We start from the raw sequence: 16,630 nt of genomic DNA, 5'->3' as shown, positions 1-16,630 counted from the left end.
AAGTTGTAATGGTTAGGAGGCTACTCCTGACCCCTCACGCCCCACCCCGCCAAATAAAAGGCAGAGGGAGGAACTGTCCTAAGATCTCACTGTGAGAAGCTACTTCCCAACTCCAGAGATTTCACAGGGATACCTGCCTGTCTAACTTTGGAAGTCAGCTGACCTCCGGCTCCTGCTTTTGCTGCAGGCCCATTACTGAAACCTAGTGAAGAGGGTCCGCCTACTGGAGAGCGAGGCAGAGAAATTCAGTGGATGAAGCCAGAAGGTTATTTGGGTTCTGTTTTTTCATTACAGTGAGCATATTGTGAAACACAATGCTAATTCTGAGAGGTTTGTTTTTGTTCACCTGACTTTATTATAAGAAGTTTTAAGGGTTCACTAACGGTTCTGCCCTACTCGCCCATTTAGTATTCATGAGAAGTTCACCTGCCTGCTTCATAATCACCTGGGATGTCAACTTGCAGATCCCTGGTCCCACCTCAAAACTATTCTCTCCATATATCAAGTGTTGCCTGCTATTGAAGGAAAGTATTATTAACCAACTAACACAATTCTGGCTTACTCTGAAGAATGTCTGAGCACCACGGGCCTAAACTCACCTCTCCATCATCCTATTCCGATCCCATCAAGAGTGGTACATTTATTTTACAATCAACAAAAGGCATCCTCTTTCCTTCTCCCCGCCCCCCGCCCCCCGCCCCCCGAGTTCCTAGGCAACCAGGGTCCTGCTGTGTGCTTTAGAGGGCCAGTTTCTGGCCCTCTTGCGGCAAGCCTTCTCGCTCAGGGCCAGCACCTCCTTCTGGACTTCTTTCCCCAGGGTCGGTCCTCCAGAGGGTAGAGAGGGCTGTAGTACGCATCCCAGACGGGGCGGGGAGGGGCAGGGTGCTGGTGGCCAAGGGGAAGCTGTTTGGGGCGACAAGGAGCTTGGAGATGCTGGTCAGGATGTCCCTATGCATGTGCAGGAGGCTTCTCGAGTTGTAGGATGGAGCCCCAGGATTCGAAGAAAAGTAGAACCAGGGTCCTCCATTTGTACTTCTGGTCCGTGGTGTAAATGATAGAGATGGCCCGAAGCACAGCCTCTACCTTCGAAATGTTAATAAGTATTCTGTTTCGGAAGAGTGTGTTCCGTGTTTGAAGAACAGGAGAGAGAATTCAGGGAGGCTCACAGTTCGCCCGGGACGCTTTCGTCTGGGAGGGCGTTAACCGGCTCCCCAGCCCCGGGAGCCGCGGGACTGTCTGGCCTGAAGCATCCACGGAGTTGGGGTTAGTGAGGTATGAGACTGATGTTTCAGGTGCTCGCACCAGAGCTGCAGATCATCCTTATCCTTTCTGATGACCGTGTGCAGGGCCACAACCTTTTCTCGAAACTCCAGGTGCAGAAGACAAACGCAGACGCCGTTTCTCGCCTTCTAGCCACAGGCGAATCCCGGCAGGCCGCGCACCGCGCAGCCTTCTCATTTCCCGACACTTCCCGCCTGTAAACCAATTAGGTGCCTCTCCAGGCACTTTCTCTGAGGCAGCGCGGAGGCCCGCCTCCCCGCAAGGCTTTCAGTTTAGGCGCGGCGCCACCCGGCCCGGCCGAGGGCGCGGTCACCACGCGTCACCGACAGCGCAAGCCTGGGTTTCTAAAGGGCTCCGGGACAGGTGCCTGGCTGAAATCCGGTGCCTTAGCATCTCCTCCTTCCCACCAAAGGAAGGATGTTTGAAATGTTCCCGACCTGGGACAACGGCCAAGGACCTGGAAGGAGTGCTGATAACGCCAAGGCTTGGCGAACGGGGGTTCTTTTCCTATTTATCCGCCATAAGGTCGGACTGCTTGCTGAACCCGATCCCACCCTCCTCGCCTATCCACCGTCTGGTCCGACCCTCCCTCTGCGCTCCGCGCCTGGACGGGCGACGTCAACCACTCGATGTCACCACGTTTAGGAGCCCTGGGTGCGTCAAGGAGAGCCCTCTGGCCAATGCCCGACCCTCCTCCCCATCTTCGCAGGCTGAGATCTTGACCCTCGCCGTCCCGAGAGCCCCCGCGGTCGCCCAGCTGGCCAAGTGCCTTTTGGCTCATTTCAGAAATGCCGCGCAATTAAAAAAAAAAAAAAAAGAAAGCGTCTACTTTGCATTCTGCAGCTGCTGGGGCGCCCTGGCTGAGAGCGCTGACCTGGGACTCCAGCCCCGCCCTCCCCGGCGGCTTCAAGGGCCCGGGACGCCTACAGCCACAAGCCGAGCAGTGCCTGGAGTGGGGGCCACAGGCTGAGTAGTGCCTGGAGTGGGGGCCCAGTCCGCGGTTCCGCGCGCCCCGGCACTTACCTTGCCTCTGGCTAGCAATTCCATGATGTAGCCAAATTCACTTATGTCCCCCGACTCAGACATGGTTACGACCCTTCGCAAACTCGGGAGGAACCAGGCAGGTGCATCGAATATGTTCTTTTTCTCTCTCTTGCTCTGTTTTTAGTCTGAGTTTTGCCAAGCGCCCCGCCTGTGTGCTGTTAACGAGGAAAAATGAGAAAGCGGGGGGAAAAAGCAAAAAGCGGGGTTGGGTGGGATGAAGGCCATAGAGGGCTCCTGGGCAGCCACGTCTGGCGTTCTTAGCTCCGGGCAGGGCGACGTAACGCAACAAACGAGGGCGGCGGCGGCGGTGGCGACCGTGAAATCCTCACCGGGCGGAGCAGGGCGCGGAGGCCCCGCCTCCTCGGGGATCGCGGCCCGCGCCTCCTGCCAGGGGTCGGAAGGCTGCGGAGACAAACACCTACACAAAAGCTTGTCTGCTCCCGGCGTGGCGCCGCCCCAGCCCGGACACCCACTGGATAGTTAAAGCCGTCCTTTATGCGATGGCTGAGACGGTGGCTGTCTGGAGCTCTCAACGCAAGGACCAGGAAAAATCCTCACCCCACTGTCTGGAGGTGCGAGGGCAGAGAGAATGAATGCAAAGCAGGCACAACAAAGGATCTGGCTGACAGCGCCGGAAAAAAAAATAAGTGAGGGCCCAGGAAACGGCAACGCCGCATCTCAAGTCAGCCTTCCTGAAATCCAATAGGTAACAAAGACCAAGCCAGCGCTTCTGAGATGAGAACAAATACCAGGATTGTATTTTAAACACTCTAAGTGTGTAAGGTCGATTGTATCTCTATATCCTCTTGATACTCAACTTTCCTTTAATTTAAAAAAAAAAAAAAAGGATTCCTGCCAGCAAGATTCCTGGACATTCTCACTCCTAGTTACGACTAACTCACTTTCCAATTATTTATTTCATTGATTGAGTTAAACATTCAGTGCATGTTTCTCACATTTTATACTTCTTTTTAAAATAGCAGCTCCCCTAGGAGGCTGCAGCTGAAACGGCCTCTTAGTCTTCTCCCTGCTTCGCTCATACCTGACTATCTTTGCTTCTCTTGAGAAGAAAACTTGGCGGAACAAAGTCAGGACTACTCTATTCCTCCACTATAGGCAGTCTCTTATCTTTCTTGAAAAGGAGGAAAGTGATAAGGGCATGACCTTTTCTTTAAAAAAAAAAAAAAAAAGAGAGAGAGAGAAAGAAGAAAAGAAATGCCAGCTATGATTAGATTAGACACAACTATAAGATTTACTGCAAGAATGAAACCATTTCCCTTAGGGGTTTTTCTTGTTTGCCTTTTCTTTGGGTCATTTTCTGATTTCTCTTCTCTGGTCCAGAAATCCAAAAGTATATAATGATTTCTTTCTTCTTTTTCCTGCATGTAAAGCTCCAATAATGTTGCTCCTTGACTCTTCTTCCACTAGAACTTTGCTCCCTCTTCAGTGTGTTACTTTTCTAAGTTGGTGCCGATCGCCTCTTAGAGCAAGCAGCAAAAGTTAATGTGTTGGGTGTTCACAGTTGGGCTCAGTAGGAGATAAGACAAAATCATAATGCTTCCTGTTTAGAAGCTTCTTGTCCTTCTCAAGTTCTCCAGAACCTTGTGTATGCCCTTTGCTTCCATAAGGAAAACTAAACAGAATTCAAGTAAGGTCTGTAGCATCCATGAATGCATTCCTCCCCAATATTAGCAATACTTGACAGATTGCCAGAAAGAGGTATTGCTTTAAAAGAGAGTTTTTCACACCCAGAAAGTATTTGGGCACATAATAAAAATCACGATGTTAGAGCCAAACTAGTCTTAAGTCAGGCATGACAAGCAGGAAGGAGGGAGAGACAAAGGAACAAAAAAAGCCAAATGTTTCCCCTTAAAAAGCTTACCCCCAAAACCCCATCCAATGACCTCCACTTACATCTCCCGTATGAGAACAAGGACATATGTCCACCCATAGTTACAAGGAAGGCTGAGAAGGTGATTATTTTACTCTGGGAACATTGTCACTCTAAACAAAATCAAGGATTTATTAGTGAGGAAGAAGAAGAAAGAGATACTGAGTAGGAAACTGTTGGTTTCTGCTACCCCTGGGGTAAGTCCATTCAGTTTCCTGAGTTTCTTTCTTCTTTATTTTCACTTTTTTGCCAGCACCACGCGGCATGTGGGATCTTAGTTCCCCGACCAGGGACTGAACCCGCCAGGGAAGTCCCAGTTTGCTGAGTTTCAATTTTCTCTTCTGTAAAATGACTGGTTTTGAACTAAATGGTCTCTAACCTCTTCCTCCTCTTAATGCTAATGTCTCCAATCTAAGGATCCCTTTACCATCCGGCAGCACTAGCTGCTCCTCTTTTCCCTGAATAAGTTGCTATTATAAAAGCTCTGTCCACCCGATCACTTGCTATTAGGAAATACTCCAGGCAAAATATGCTTAACAGTTGCCTGGATTCCCACCCAAGGCCAAGATGGGGCTGGGGGCAAGGGTCTTAGAATCAGCTGCTGTAGTGGCAAGAAGTGGAACTGCCCATAAGAGTCCAGATTGGTGCCCACAAGTTGGACACCGAACATTTACTCAGATGCCTGGTGGTATTTACCACTCTTTATTTAGTCACTGAGCGAATAGCACTATGGAACATTAAGAACCTTTCAAAGATGACAGGCATACAAAATGAAGACTGCATTAACATTTCCCTTGAAATTCTCTGTACAGACTTCAAAGACACAGGATCAGTCAGTAGGTGCCAAACAAAATTTGCTTTATTATTTCTCTTACTTCTAAGAACAAAATAAGATTAATATCATACAGATTAATATCTAACTTCATTCCCCATAGGAACCAAAATTAAGAAAAAAGTTAATTCACATTTCTCAAAAATAATAAAAGTAGCATGACAGATGCTGCTTCACAGGGAAATTCCCCACCTAAAAGAAAGATATTTAATAGAGGGATTACAAGACGTGTGAATTTTTCACACTGAGAAGTCTAGCAATATTAAAGAGTCCCTCGCTGTGGGAAATCTAATTGTCAGTTTCCATCTAATGGAGAAAATTTTTCAATATAACTGCTTAATTGCCATGCGGATTCCTGAAATGACTCTAACCTATAGAGAGCCACAGCTTTTGGCTTCATTTTCATCCATGACACCCTACTTTCTCCTCCTTATAGTAAACAACATAACACAATAGTTTTAACAAATAACACAAAAAATACACATTCCAAGTTTTTCTTAGCTGTGGACACAAATAAATAATTGTACAAATTTAGAAGTTGAAATCTATGATGATGAATGTTTAGCAGTTTAGGAGTTAGAGACTGGAATTAGTAATATAAAAATATCCTGGTTTTAATAAATCCTCATATTTACTTCAACAGTCTTTATTTCAAAAGTGGAAACATACAATGTAGCTTTCTGACACAAATGCATCCTAGCACCTATACGTAGAAAGGTCATTTAAAAAACCAAAATTTGGGCTTCCCTGGTGGCGCAGTGGTTGAGAGTCCGCCTGCCAGTGTAGGGGACACGGGTTCGTGCCCCGGTCCGGGAAGATCCCACATGCCGTGGAGCGGCTGGGCCCATGAGCCATGGCCACTGAGCCTGCACGTCCAGAGCCTGTGCTCCGCAACGGGAGAGGCCACAGCAGTGAGAGGCCCGCGTACCGCAAAAAAATAATAATAATAAATAAATAAATATAATTTAAAAAAAAAAAAAAAAAAAAAAAAAAAACCAAAATTTTTAACAGCTTTATTGAGGTATGATTTACATACCATAAAATTCACCAATTGTAAGTGTACAGTTTAGTAATTTTTATTAAATGATGGAGTTATGCAATCATCTCATAATCCAGTTCTAAAACATTGGAATATCTCTCCATTTATTGAGATTTTCTCTAATTTCTTTTAGCTGTGCTCTATAGTGTTCAGATATATTGCACTGCTTTTGTTAAATGCATTGCTAAGTATCATTACTGTGAATGAACTTGATTTCTTAATTTCATTTGTGCGCTGTTTATTGCTTGTACAGAGAAATGCAACTAATAATTGCATAATAAACTGTATCTTGCAATGTTGTAAAATTCATTAATCTGTAATTAAAGAAAGTTTTACTTTTTCCTTTCTAGTCTGTATGCCTTTATTTTTCTTACCTTATAACTCTAGTTAGAACCTCCATTATAATACTGAATATAAGTGACAGGAGTTGACATCCTTGCCTCATTCCAATAGTAGCAGAGAAACAGTCCATCTTTAACCATTAAATATTGGTTTAACTACATTCCATAAATTTTGACACATTGTGGGTTTGTTTTTATTCATTTAGAAATATTTTCTAATTTTTCCTTGTGACAGGCTATCTAGAAATATGTTAATTTCCAAATTATTCCAAATTTCTAAATAGTTTTCCCATATTTCTTCCTGTTGATTTCTAATCTAATTCAGTTTTAAACAAATACCATTTTAAAAAATTATTTCAATGTTTTTAAAATATATCGAGGCTTTTTTATGGGCTAACATGGGAGTTAGCAAACCTTCTCTTACTGGGTGAGATATTAGTTAAACATTTAACACTTGCAGCAATACAGTCTTTTTGATGAAAGCACAGTCAACAATAGATAAACAAGCGGGTGAAGCTATGTTCCAATAAACATTTATTTACAAAACTAGGCAACTGAATAAGCACATGAAAAGGTGCTCAACCATCATCAGTCATTAGGGAAATGCAACCCAATACCACTTCATACCTACTGGGATGCTTATAATTTAAAAGAAATGGAAAATAAGTCTTCGTGATGATGTGGAGAAATTGGAAGCCTTGTACATAGCTGATGGGAATATAAAATGATGCAGTGCGAAACAGTTTAGTGGTACCTGAAGAAGTTAAACATAAGACTACCAGCAATTCCACTTCTAGGTAGATACTCAAAAGAACTGGAAGCAGGGACTCAAAGAGATACTTGTTTGTACACAAGTGTTCACTGCTGCATTTTTCACAATAAACAAAAGATATAAACAACCCAAGTGTTGATCAACACATGATTGGATAAACAAAATGTAGTATATACATATAATGGAATACTTTTTTCTACAATATGGAATGAACTTCTGATATATGGTACAATATGGATAGACCTTGAAAACATTAGGCTAAGTGAAATAAGCTAGACACAGAAGGACAAATACTATATAATTTTACTTATATAAAATGTCTACGATAGGCAAATTCATAGGGACAGAAAGTAGATTAGACAGACCGGAGGGAGAGGGGAATGGGGAGTTACTGTTTAATGGGTACAGAGATTATGCTGTGGATGATGAAAAATTTGGGGTATAGTTAATGGTGATGGTTGCACAACACTACAAATGTAAATAATGCCACTGAGCTGCACACTTAAAGATGGTTTTAAAAAATTAAGTGTCTGGCTCTTGAGTTGTAGTTTACTGATTGTTTCCTAAAATATTATCTGTTTTTGGTAATATTCCATGTATGCTTAAAAGGCATGTGTATTCTTCTGTTGGGTGCAGCATTCCAGGAATCAGCTAGGTAAAGTTGGTTTTCCATGTCTTAGGTCTTTGTTCTTCTTCTGTTCCTCCTCTACTATATTCTTTTGTGTTAAACTTTTTTTAGTGAACCTATTTCATTCTTCTGTTGATTTTAACAAAATTACTACTTCTAAATAGTTACTCTAGGAATTATGATATAAATATTAACTGAGCACAATCTACTTTGGGTTAATACTGACTTAATACCAGTAAAATACAGCAACTTAACAATATAGTTCCAATCCTCCTCCCTCCACTGCCATACATATTATGTATGTATAACACCTATGTATGTTATAAACCCAAGAATACATTCTTATAATTACTGCTTTACACAATCTAAGACAAGATTGCTGTGTTTTTAAAGAAATTGAGAGGAGGAAAAAATATATGTACACAATTTATTTATTCACAGTTTATCATTTCTGGTACCTATCATTTCCTGCTATCTGTAGTCATTTCCTTTCATTCTGAAGACCTCCTTTAGTATATTTGTAAGACAATGTGTTAGCAATGTTTCTTCAGTCTTTTAATTAATCTGTAAATCCAAAATAATCACAATAAAATTACTTTCAGGATTTTCTAGAAACATGTCAAGTTACTTCTAAAATTAATTCAAAAGACCAGTGGGTACAACTCTGTACTCCAATGCAGCGGGCCCGGGTTTGATCTGTGGTCAGGGAACTAGATCCCACATGCATGCTGCAACTAAGAGTTTGCATGCCGCAACCAAGAAGTCCGCATGCCACAACTAAACATGCCACAACAAAGATCCCACGTGCCACAACTAAGACCCGGTGCAGCCAAAATAAATAAATAATTTTTTTTTTTAAAAAGAGAGAAATGCCAAGAGAGAGATTGGCCAAGACAATTTACAAAAGTACAATGCTGTAGCAAATACAAAAATGAAGCCATAATAATTAGAACAACTGGTATAAGAATAGACGAGTAGGTCAATAACACAGAATAGAAAATCTAGATTAAAACTTATGATTAGATTTTACATGATTTCTGTTGATTTACTAAGTAATAAAGGTGATATTTCAAATCAGTGATGAAAGGGAGGAGGTCGAGATGGCAGAGTAGGAGGGGGAACTCACCTTCCCCCACGAACACATCAAAAATACAACTACATGTGGAACAATTCTCACTGAAAACTAACTGGAGACTGGCAGAAGGACTGCTGTACAACCAAGCCTGTAAGAAAGCTACACACAGAATCAGATAGAAAGGGAAGAGAAAGAATCAGGTTGGGACCTGCACTCCTGGGAGAGGTCTCAGAGGAAAAAGGAGATTACACAGGTGGAGACTTGCCCTGGGAGTGAGTGGTTCAAGCCACATATTGGGCGCCTTGGCCCTGGGGTCCAACACAGGGAAGACAAGCCCCGTTGCCTGGTTGGAGGGCTGGCGGCACTAACAGGAGGGCTGTGGGAAGCCTGGACTCCACTTGTGAAGAGTGCGCGAACACTTGCTTGCTCTTGAAGCAGGGCAGAGACAGTGGATTGAGACGGCATACCACTGCCCCTGCATGTACCCCAGCCTGAGATGAGTGATAGCTCCAGCCACTTGCATCATGACACAGCTCTACACTAGGGCAAGGTCTGCCAAGGCCCAAGAAGAGAGCTCTGCAGTGAGACAAAAATGTGGCTGATGTGACATCTGAGCAGGGTGGGGGCAGCCATTACTGGTGCTTACATAGGCAGCATATCAGAAGCAGTCTGGGTCTCTGACCCCAGCCGGACTGCCACAGGCCACACCCTGACTCATGCCAAGTGCCCACACTAGCCCCTCTTGCTCCAGCACTGCTTCCCTCTGGGGTGAGGGTACTGGTGCTGGGAGGGGCGAGAGCACACACTTAAAGGGGACAGAACCAGCTCAGACCCAACTCTCAAGATTTCTGTTCCAGTAACTTGGGACCAACCCCACCGCTGATAGGGTGATGATGGTCACAGAAAAGATGGGAAGACCTAGCTCACACCTGGCTCCAGCCCTAGCCGCTCCATCTCAAGCCCCACCTCCTACCATGGTGATAGCTACCAGCACACCCTGGGGAAAGATGTGACTCATGATCACATGAGATTCAGCTCCCCCCACCAAAGCCACTGGGCACACACAGACTGAGTGAGGATGCTCCCACATAAGGACACTCCTTCAAGACCACAATAGGTAACTGTTTCACCCAATTTCAGAGTGACAAAGTCAAACAAAATGAGAAGACAAAGGAGTTTGTCCCAATTGAAAGAGCAAGAGAAAATCCCTGGGAAAAAACAAAAAATGAAACAGAAATAAACAATTTACCAGACAAAGAATTCAAAGAATTAGGAATAAAAATGCTAACTGAAGTATGGAAAAGGATAGATGAACACAATGAGAATTTTAACTAGGAACTAGAAAACATAAAGAAGTATAGGTCAGAGCTGAAGAATACAATAACTGAAATGAAAAACATACTAAAAGGAATTAACAGCAGACTAGGTGATACAGAAGAACTCATAAGTGATCTGGAAGACAGAATAATGGAAATCATCCAATCAACCACCAAAAGGAAAAACAAATTAAAAAAATGAGAACAGTTTAAGAGGCCCCTGGGACAACATCAAGTATACCAACAATTGCATTATAGGGGTCCCAGAAGGAGAAGAGAAAGAGAAGGGAATTGAAAATGTATTTGATGAAACTATGGCTGAAAACTTCCCAAACGTGAAGAAGGAAAAAAATATCCAGGTATAGGAAACAGAGTGTCCCAAACTAGATGAACTCAACAGACCCACACCAAAACATATCATAATTAAAATGGCAAAAGTAAAAGAAAAGAGAGAATTCTAAAGGCAGCAAGAGAAAAACAAAGAATCACATACAAGGGAAACTCCAAAAGGCTATCAGCTGATTTTTCGGCAGAAACGTTGCAGACCAGAAGGGAGTGGCATGATGTATTCAAAGAACTGAAAGGGAAAAATCTGCAACCTAGGATACCTTACCCAGCAAGATTATTATTTAGAATTGAAGGAGAGATAAAGAACTTCTCCGACAAGCAAAAACTAAAAGAGTTCATCAATGCTAAACCTACTCTAAAAGAAGTCTTAAAGGGTCTTCTATAGGAAAGGCAAATACATAGTAAAGGCTGAAGATCAACCACTTAAATAAGCTAGTATGAAAATTAAAAGCCAAAAAAATTATAAAATCAACTATAACTACAATAATTATTAAAAAGATAAACATGAAATTGTTAAATATGACATCAAAAACACAAAATGTTGGGGAGGGGAGTAAAAACATGTAGATCTTTTAGAATGTTTGAACCTGAAGGACTACTTGTTTGAAACAAGTAGACATAGTTATAGGTCAACGTATATGAACCTCATGGTAACCACAAATCAAAAACCTACAACAGATACACAAAAACAGAGAGAAAGGAACACCAGCACACCACTAAAGAAAATCATCGAAACACAAAAGAAGAAACTAAAAGAAGAAAAAGAGAAGAAATACAGAAACAACCAGAAAGCAAGTAACAAAACAGCAATAAGTATGTAGCTATCAATAATTACTTTAAATATCAATGGACTAAATGCTCCAATCAAAAGATATTAGGTGGCTGATTGGATAAAAAAACAAGACCCATTTATATGCTGCTTGCAAGAGATTCACTTCAGAGCTAAATACATACACAGACTGAAAGTGAGGGGATGGAAAAAGATATTTCATGCAAATAGAAATGACAAGAAAGCAGGGGTAGCAATACTCATATCAGACTTTAAAACAAAGTTTATAACAAAAGAAAAGGAAAGGCATTAGGATCAATACAAAAAGAGGATATTACACTTGTTAACATATATGCACCTAGTACAGGAGCACCTAAATATGTAAAGCAAATATTAACAGACATAAAGGGAGAAAGTGACAATAATCCAATAACAGTGGACTATTAACACCCCACTTATATCAATGGTCAGATCATCCAGACAGAAACAGTGGTCTTGATACAATAGAACAGTTGGGCTTAAGAGCTATCTATCGGACATTCCATCCCCAAATGGCAGAATACACATTCTTTCAAAGTGCATATGGAACACTCTCCAGGATGGATCACATGCTAGGCCACAAAACAAGTCTCAACAAATTTAAGGTGAGAGAAATTATATCAAGCATTTTTTCAGACCACAACAGTCTTAAACTAGAAATCAATTACAGGGAGAAAAATGGGGAAAGCACAAACACCTGGAGACCAAACAACATGCTACTAAAAAAACCAATGGAACAATGAAGAAATCAAAGAGGAAATCCGAAAATGCCCCAAGACAAATGAAAATGGAAACACAATTTTCTAAAATCTATGGGATACAGTAAAAGCAGTTCTAAGAGGGAAGTTTATAGTGACATAGGCCTACCTCAAGAAATACCAAAAATCTCAAATAAACAGCCTAACCTAATTACAAAAAGAAGAACAAAGTCCAAAGTCCGCAGAAGGGAGGAAATAATAAAGATAAGAGAAGAAATAAATAGAATAGAGAACAACAACAAAAAAAAAACAATTGAAAAGACCAATGAAATCAAGAACTAGTTTTGTGAAAGGATAAACAAAATTAATAAACCTTTAGCCAGGCTCATTAAGAAAAAGAGAGGATCCAAATAAACAAAATAAGAAATGAAAGAGGAGAAATAACGACAGATATCACAGAGATACAAAGAATATGAGAGAATACTACAAACAGCTCTATGTCCAAAAACTGGAAAACATAGAAGAAACACATGAAATGAACACATTTCTAGAAACATTCAGTTCTGAGACTGAATCAGAAAGAAAAAGAAATAGACAATCTGAACAGACAGATCATTAGTAGTGAAAATGAATTTGTAATTAAGAAAAAAAATCCCAGCAAACAAAAGCCAGGACCCGACAACTTCATAGGGGAATTCTATCAAACATATAAAGAAGAACTAATGCCTAACCTTCTCAAACTATTCCAAAAAATTAAAGAGGATGGAACACTCCTAAATTCATTCTACAAGGTCACCATTACTTAATACCAAAACCAGACAAAAATGCTACCAAAAAAAAATTTACAAGCCAATATCTCCGATGAATAGAGATGCAGTAAATCTCCACAAAATATTAGCAAACCAAATTCAGCAATATATAAAAAGGATTATACATCATGATCCCACCAAAAAACTACTAGAGTTCATCAAGGAATTCAGTAAAGCTGCAGGATACAAAACTGATATACAGAAATCCATTGCTATTCTATACACTAAAAATGAACTATCAGAAAGAGAAAGCAAGAAAAAAATCCCATTTAAAATAGCATCAAAAAGAATAAAATACCTAGGAATAAACTTAACCAAGGAGATGAAAGACCTGAACTCTGAAAAATATAAAACACTGATGAAGGAAATTGAAGATGACACAGAGAAATGGAAAGATATCCCATGTTCTTGGATTAGAAGATTAATGTTGTTAAAATGTCCATTCTACCCAAACCAATCTACAGACTTAATGTAATCCCTATCAAAATACCCATGACATTTTTCGTGAAAGAAAAATATCTCTTTCATAGATGCCACTAATCTCATTCTTGAGGTCCTATCTTCTAATACCAAAGGTCACCAAAGGTCCTATCTTCTAACACCATCACACTGGGGTTTAGGATTTCAATATAAGAAGTTTTGAAGGGACACATACATTCAGTCTAAGGCTGAAGATTCTGTCTATTGATCTTGTTTCTGGTCACATTGTTGGGCTCTGTTACTATTTCTAATAGTTTGTTAGTTGATTCTCCTGGAATTAAAAAAAAATTATCTGAATACACATAGGTCATTTTTCTTATTTGTTGCCAATATTTAGAGATTTTTTTTTCTTATTTTGTTATAACTTTCATTATAATGTTGGATAGCAGAAATGAAAACAATCATTCTAGATTTATTTCTGACTTTAATGGAAACCATTCAAATAATTCACCTTTGTAGCTGAGGATCTTGGGGGTTGAGGATTTGGGGTTAATAACACCCTTTATTGGGTTAAGAAGGTTTTTTCTATTCCTACTATGCTAAAAAGAATTTTTTTATTAGATATACATGTTGAAATTTATCAAATTCTTTTATGAGGCATCTATATATATGAATGTATGATTTTCATTTTTAATCTAGTAATAGAGTGAATTATATTAATTTTTTTCCAGTGTTGAACCTCTTCTGGGATAAATCCTGCTTGGTTATGATACATAAATCTATTAATACATTACTCAATCTGATGTACCAACATGTTCTTCAGCATTTTTGCTTTAATGTCCACATTTGTCCCAACTGTCACTTTCTGGTGGCCTAGGATTCTTCCTGTTCCCTTTATCTGCCCTGAGTCAGTAGCACATTTGAAGTCATTTCCGTTTTTAGGTAGTAGCTTTTCTCTGTTAACATTATTCCATCTGCTTTGCATATTTCAGGATTCCTTATAATAATTTCTGGCCCGCCCAGTGTATTCATTTCTGTTTTCTAGTACTACTATGAATTTAAAAAAAAAAAAAAGATCTGTCATTTCCACGAATTTGGAATGGGAGGGACAGAAGCCTTTGCATGGCTCTATCTTCTATCTTGTTCAAAACTCAAAATTGATGCCATTTTTATTTTTTATTTATTTATTTTTTTTGCGGTACGTGGGCCTCTCACTGTTGTGGCCTCTCCCGTTGCGGAGCACAGGCTCTGGACTCGCAGGCTCAGTGGCCATCCATGGCTCACAGGCCCAGCCGCTCCGTGGCATGTGGGATCTTCCTGGACCAGGGCACGAACCCATGTCCCCTGCATCGGCAGGCGGACTCTCAACCACTGCGCCACCAGGGAAGCCTTGATGCCATTTTTAGATTCTTGCTGGAACCTGATTATTTCTAGTACTTTTCAATCAGTTTAAATATCACCAGAAAACTAAGCACATCTACCTAACATTTTCTTCCCTTTCCATAATATGCTTTTTGGTTTAATTCCATAAAATGTTAACTGTTAGGAAGAAAGGCAGTAATACATTAGCCAGAGTTGTCTGTTATAGAGATATGTCACAATATGCCTTTCCTATGTGACTTTTCAACACCCATTTGGGATAATTTTTTTTTTTTACCATACAAATGCTATGGTTTATTTTCAGTATAGATCTGTATTAACCCTGAGAATGTGGGGCAATAGATCTCCATTTTTTTTTTTTTAAGTTACAGCTACCTGAGATTTTATTTTTTTATTTTTTTTATTTTGGGGGATAAATCCTTTAAATTTCTTCTTAGAATGAACCAACTTGGTCAGCTACCAACATTTGTTTTCTCCTCTGCATCAGAATAAGGATTTTTTTTTTTTCTCCAAATGAAATGCTGGTTACCTCAGCAACATTAAGAAGAGTTTTCTTTTTAAGTCCCCTTTCCCTTGAGGTGAAAAGGATATTGTACTTTCTAGCAGTTTCTTTTCTTCAGAAGTTTATCACAGACAATCTTTGGCCCAAAGAGGGGGGCAAACTGCTTTGGGGTGGTTTGTTTAAGGACAGAGGATCAATTCTTGTCTCAGAGTTTCCCAAATTGCAAAGTTGGAACTGCGTGCACATATCCTAAATTCGTCCTCGGAGGACACTGTTATTTCTCTAGCAAGCAAGACTTGGCCCAGGAGGAAGCCTAGGATGGCCAACTCAGGCTATCTTAGGAGACTGCGGTCGTACAAGACATGCTGCTGAGCAAAGGCTGCACTGCCTGCATCCCACGTCCATTCACTGAGTCTTGATATGTATACCAACAACATTCATTCATTCATTAAATATGACTGACCGCCTACTGTGTGCCTGGCAGTGTTCTGGCAGTGCAGGTTCAGCAGTGAACAAGATAAACAAGATTCTTAAAATATAAATGTCCTTTTAATACCATGCTGTGTTTTGAAAGCTTCAATTTTGTATTAGATTTTTTGATGCTGAGGTAATATGATCTTGATAGGGAGGGCAGAACCTTTTTTTCCTGCAAGGTACACTGTGAAATGATATACCATTTCTTTCCTAGGAAATGAGATATGCAAAGAGATCATTGGTTTGTTTGTCATTAGATATGCTAGAACTATATTGGATAACCAGGTTTCTCTTAACTAAGGTCCTAACCACTAACCCCACCCCTATCCCCCAACCTGCTCACATTGGGGCATAATTCTTTGGCGGATGACACCTTCTATAGGTACGGGGAAGGAAGGGTTAAGAGAGAAAACTGCCTCTGATCAATACAGCTGCATCGTCATCATAAATAATTTAACCACATACTCCGTTTTTAGTTTCTTTGATCTGCTTCTATCATGATGCCTGGTTGTGTTACTGCCACAGAAGTTTGCTCTTTGCGAGGCTAAAGAATCTCCTTGCAGGACCTCAGTCATCCTCCTGGGGCAAAGGTCCACTTTGTATTATTCCTCCTGCCTCACAGCTCAGCATCGATGTTTTTTAACCATCCTGAAGGATCCTGAGTGCATTGTTTCTTTGAGATGTTATAAGCCAGGGATAAAGGGAGTTACTTATCAGTGTTGGAAATAAGATAAATGGGCTGGTTCTCATGACCATCTTCCTCTAATTCCTTGTTTATTTTAGAGGGTTGTTTGTTTTGTGAGAGTTAGGGGAGTGAAGATATAGGAGGAAGGAGAAGGGACCATTTTCAGGACCTGATATTCAGATCTGGTATTGGTTTTGGTGGCAGTGAGTGAGAAGATGGGGGTGTATTCTGAGGAAGAAATTAGTGTAAGATTATCATATAGCAGAGTTCATTGGCTCTGGCAAAAG

The 16,630-nt window shown here is 40.8% G+C and overlaps 1 protein-coding gene across 1 annotated transcript in view; it reads right to left on the bottom strand.

Moving 5' to 3' along the window:
* TRIM36 (tripartite motif containing 36) overlaps window positions 1–2,367 on the bottom strand; it is a 51,184-nt gene extending 48,817 nt beyond the window's left edge. Inside the window, exon 1 of the mRNA XM_032627507.1 lies at window positions 2,305–2,367. Within this exon, the coding sequence (XP_032483398.1) occupies window positions 2,305–2,367 (63 nt within the window). The remainder of the gene's footprint in view (window positions 1–2,304) is intronic.
* Window positions 2,368–16,630: the final 14,263 nt, after the last annotated feature.

Source organism: Phocoena sinus, chromosome 3 (genome assembly GCF_008692025.1).
Source record: "Phocoena sinus isolate mPhoSin1 chromosome 3, mPhoSin1.pri, whole genome shotgun sequence".
NCBI lineage: Eukaryota > Metazoa > Chordata > Mammalia > Artiodactyla > Phocoenidae > Phocoena > Phocoena sinus.
This window is presented reverse-complemented; position numbering and strand designations above follow the sequence as displayed.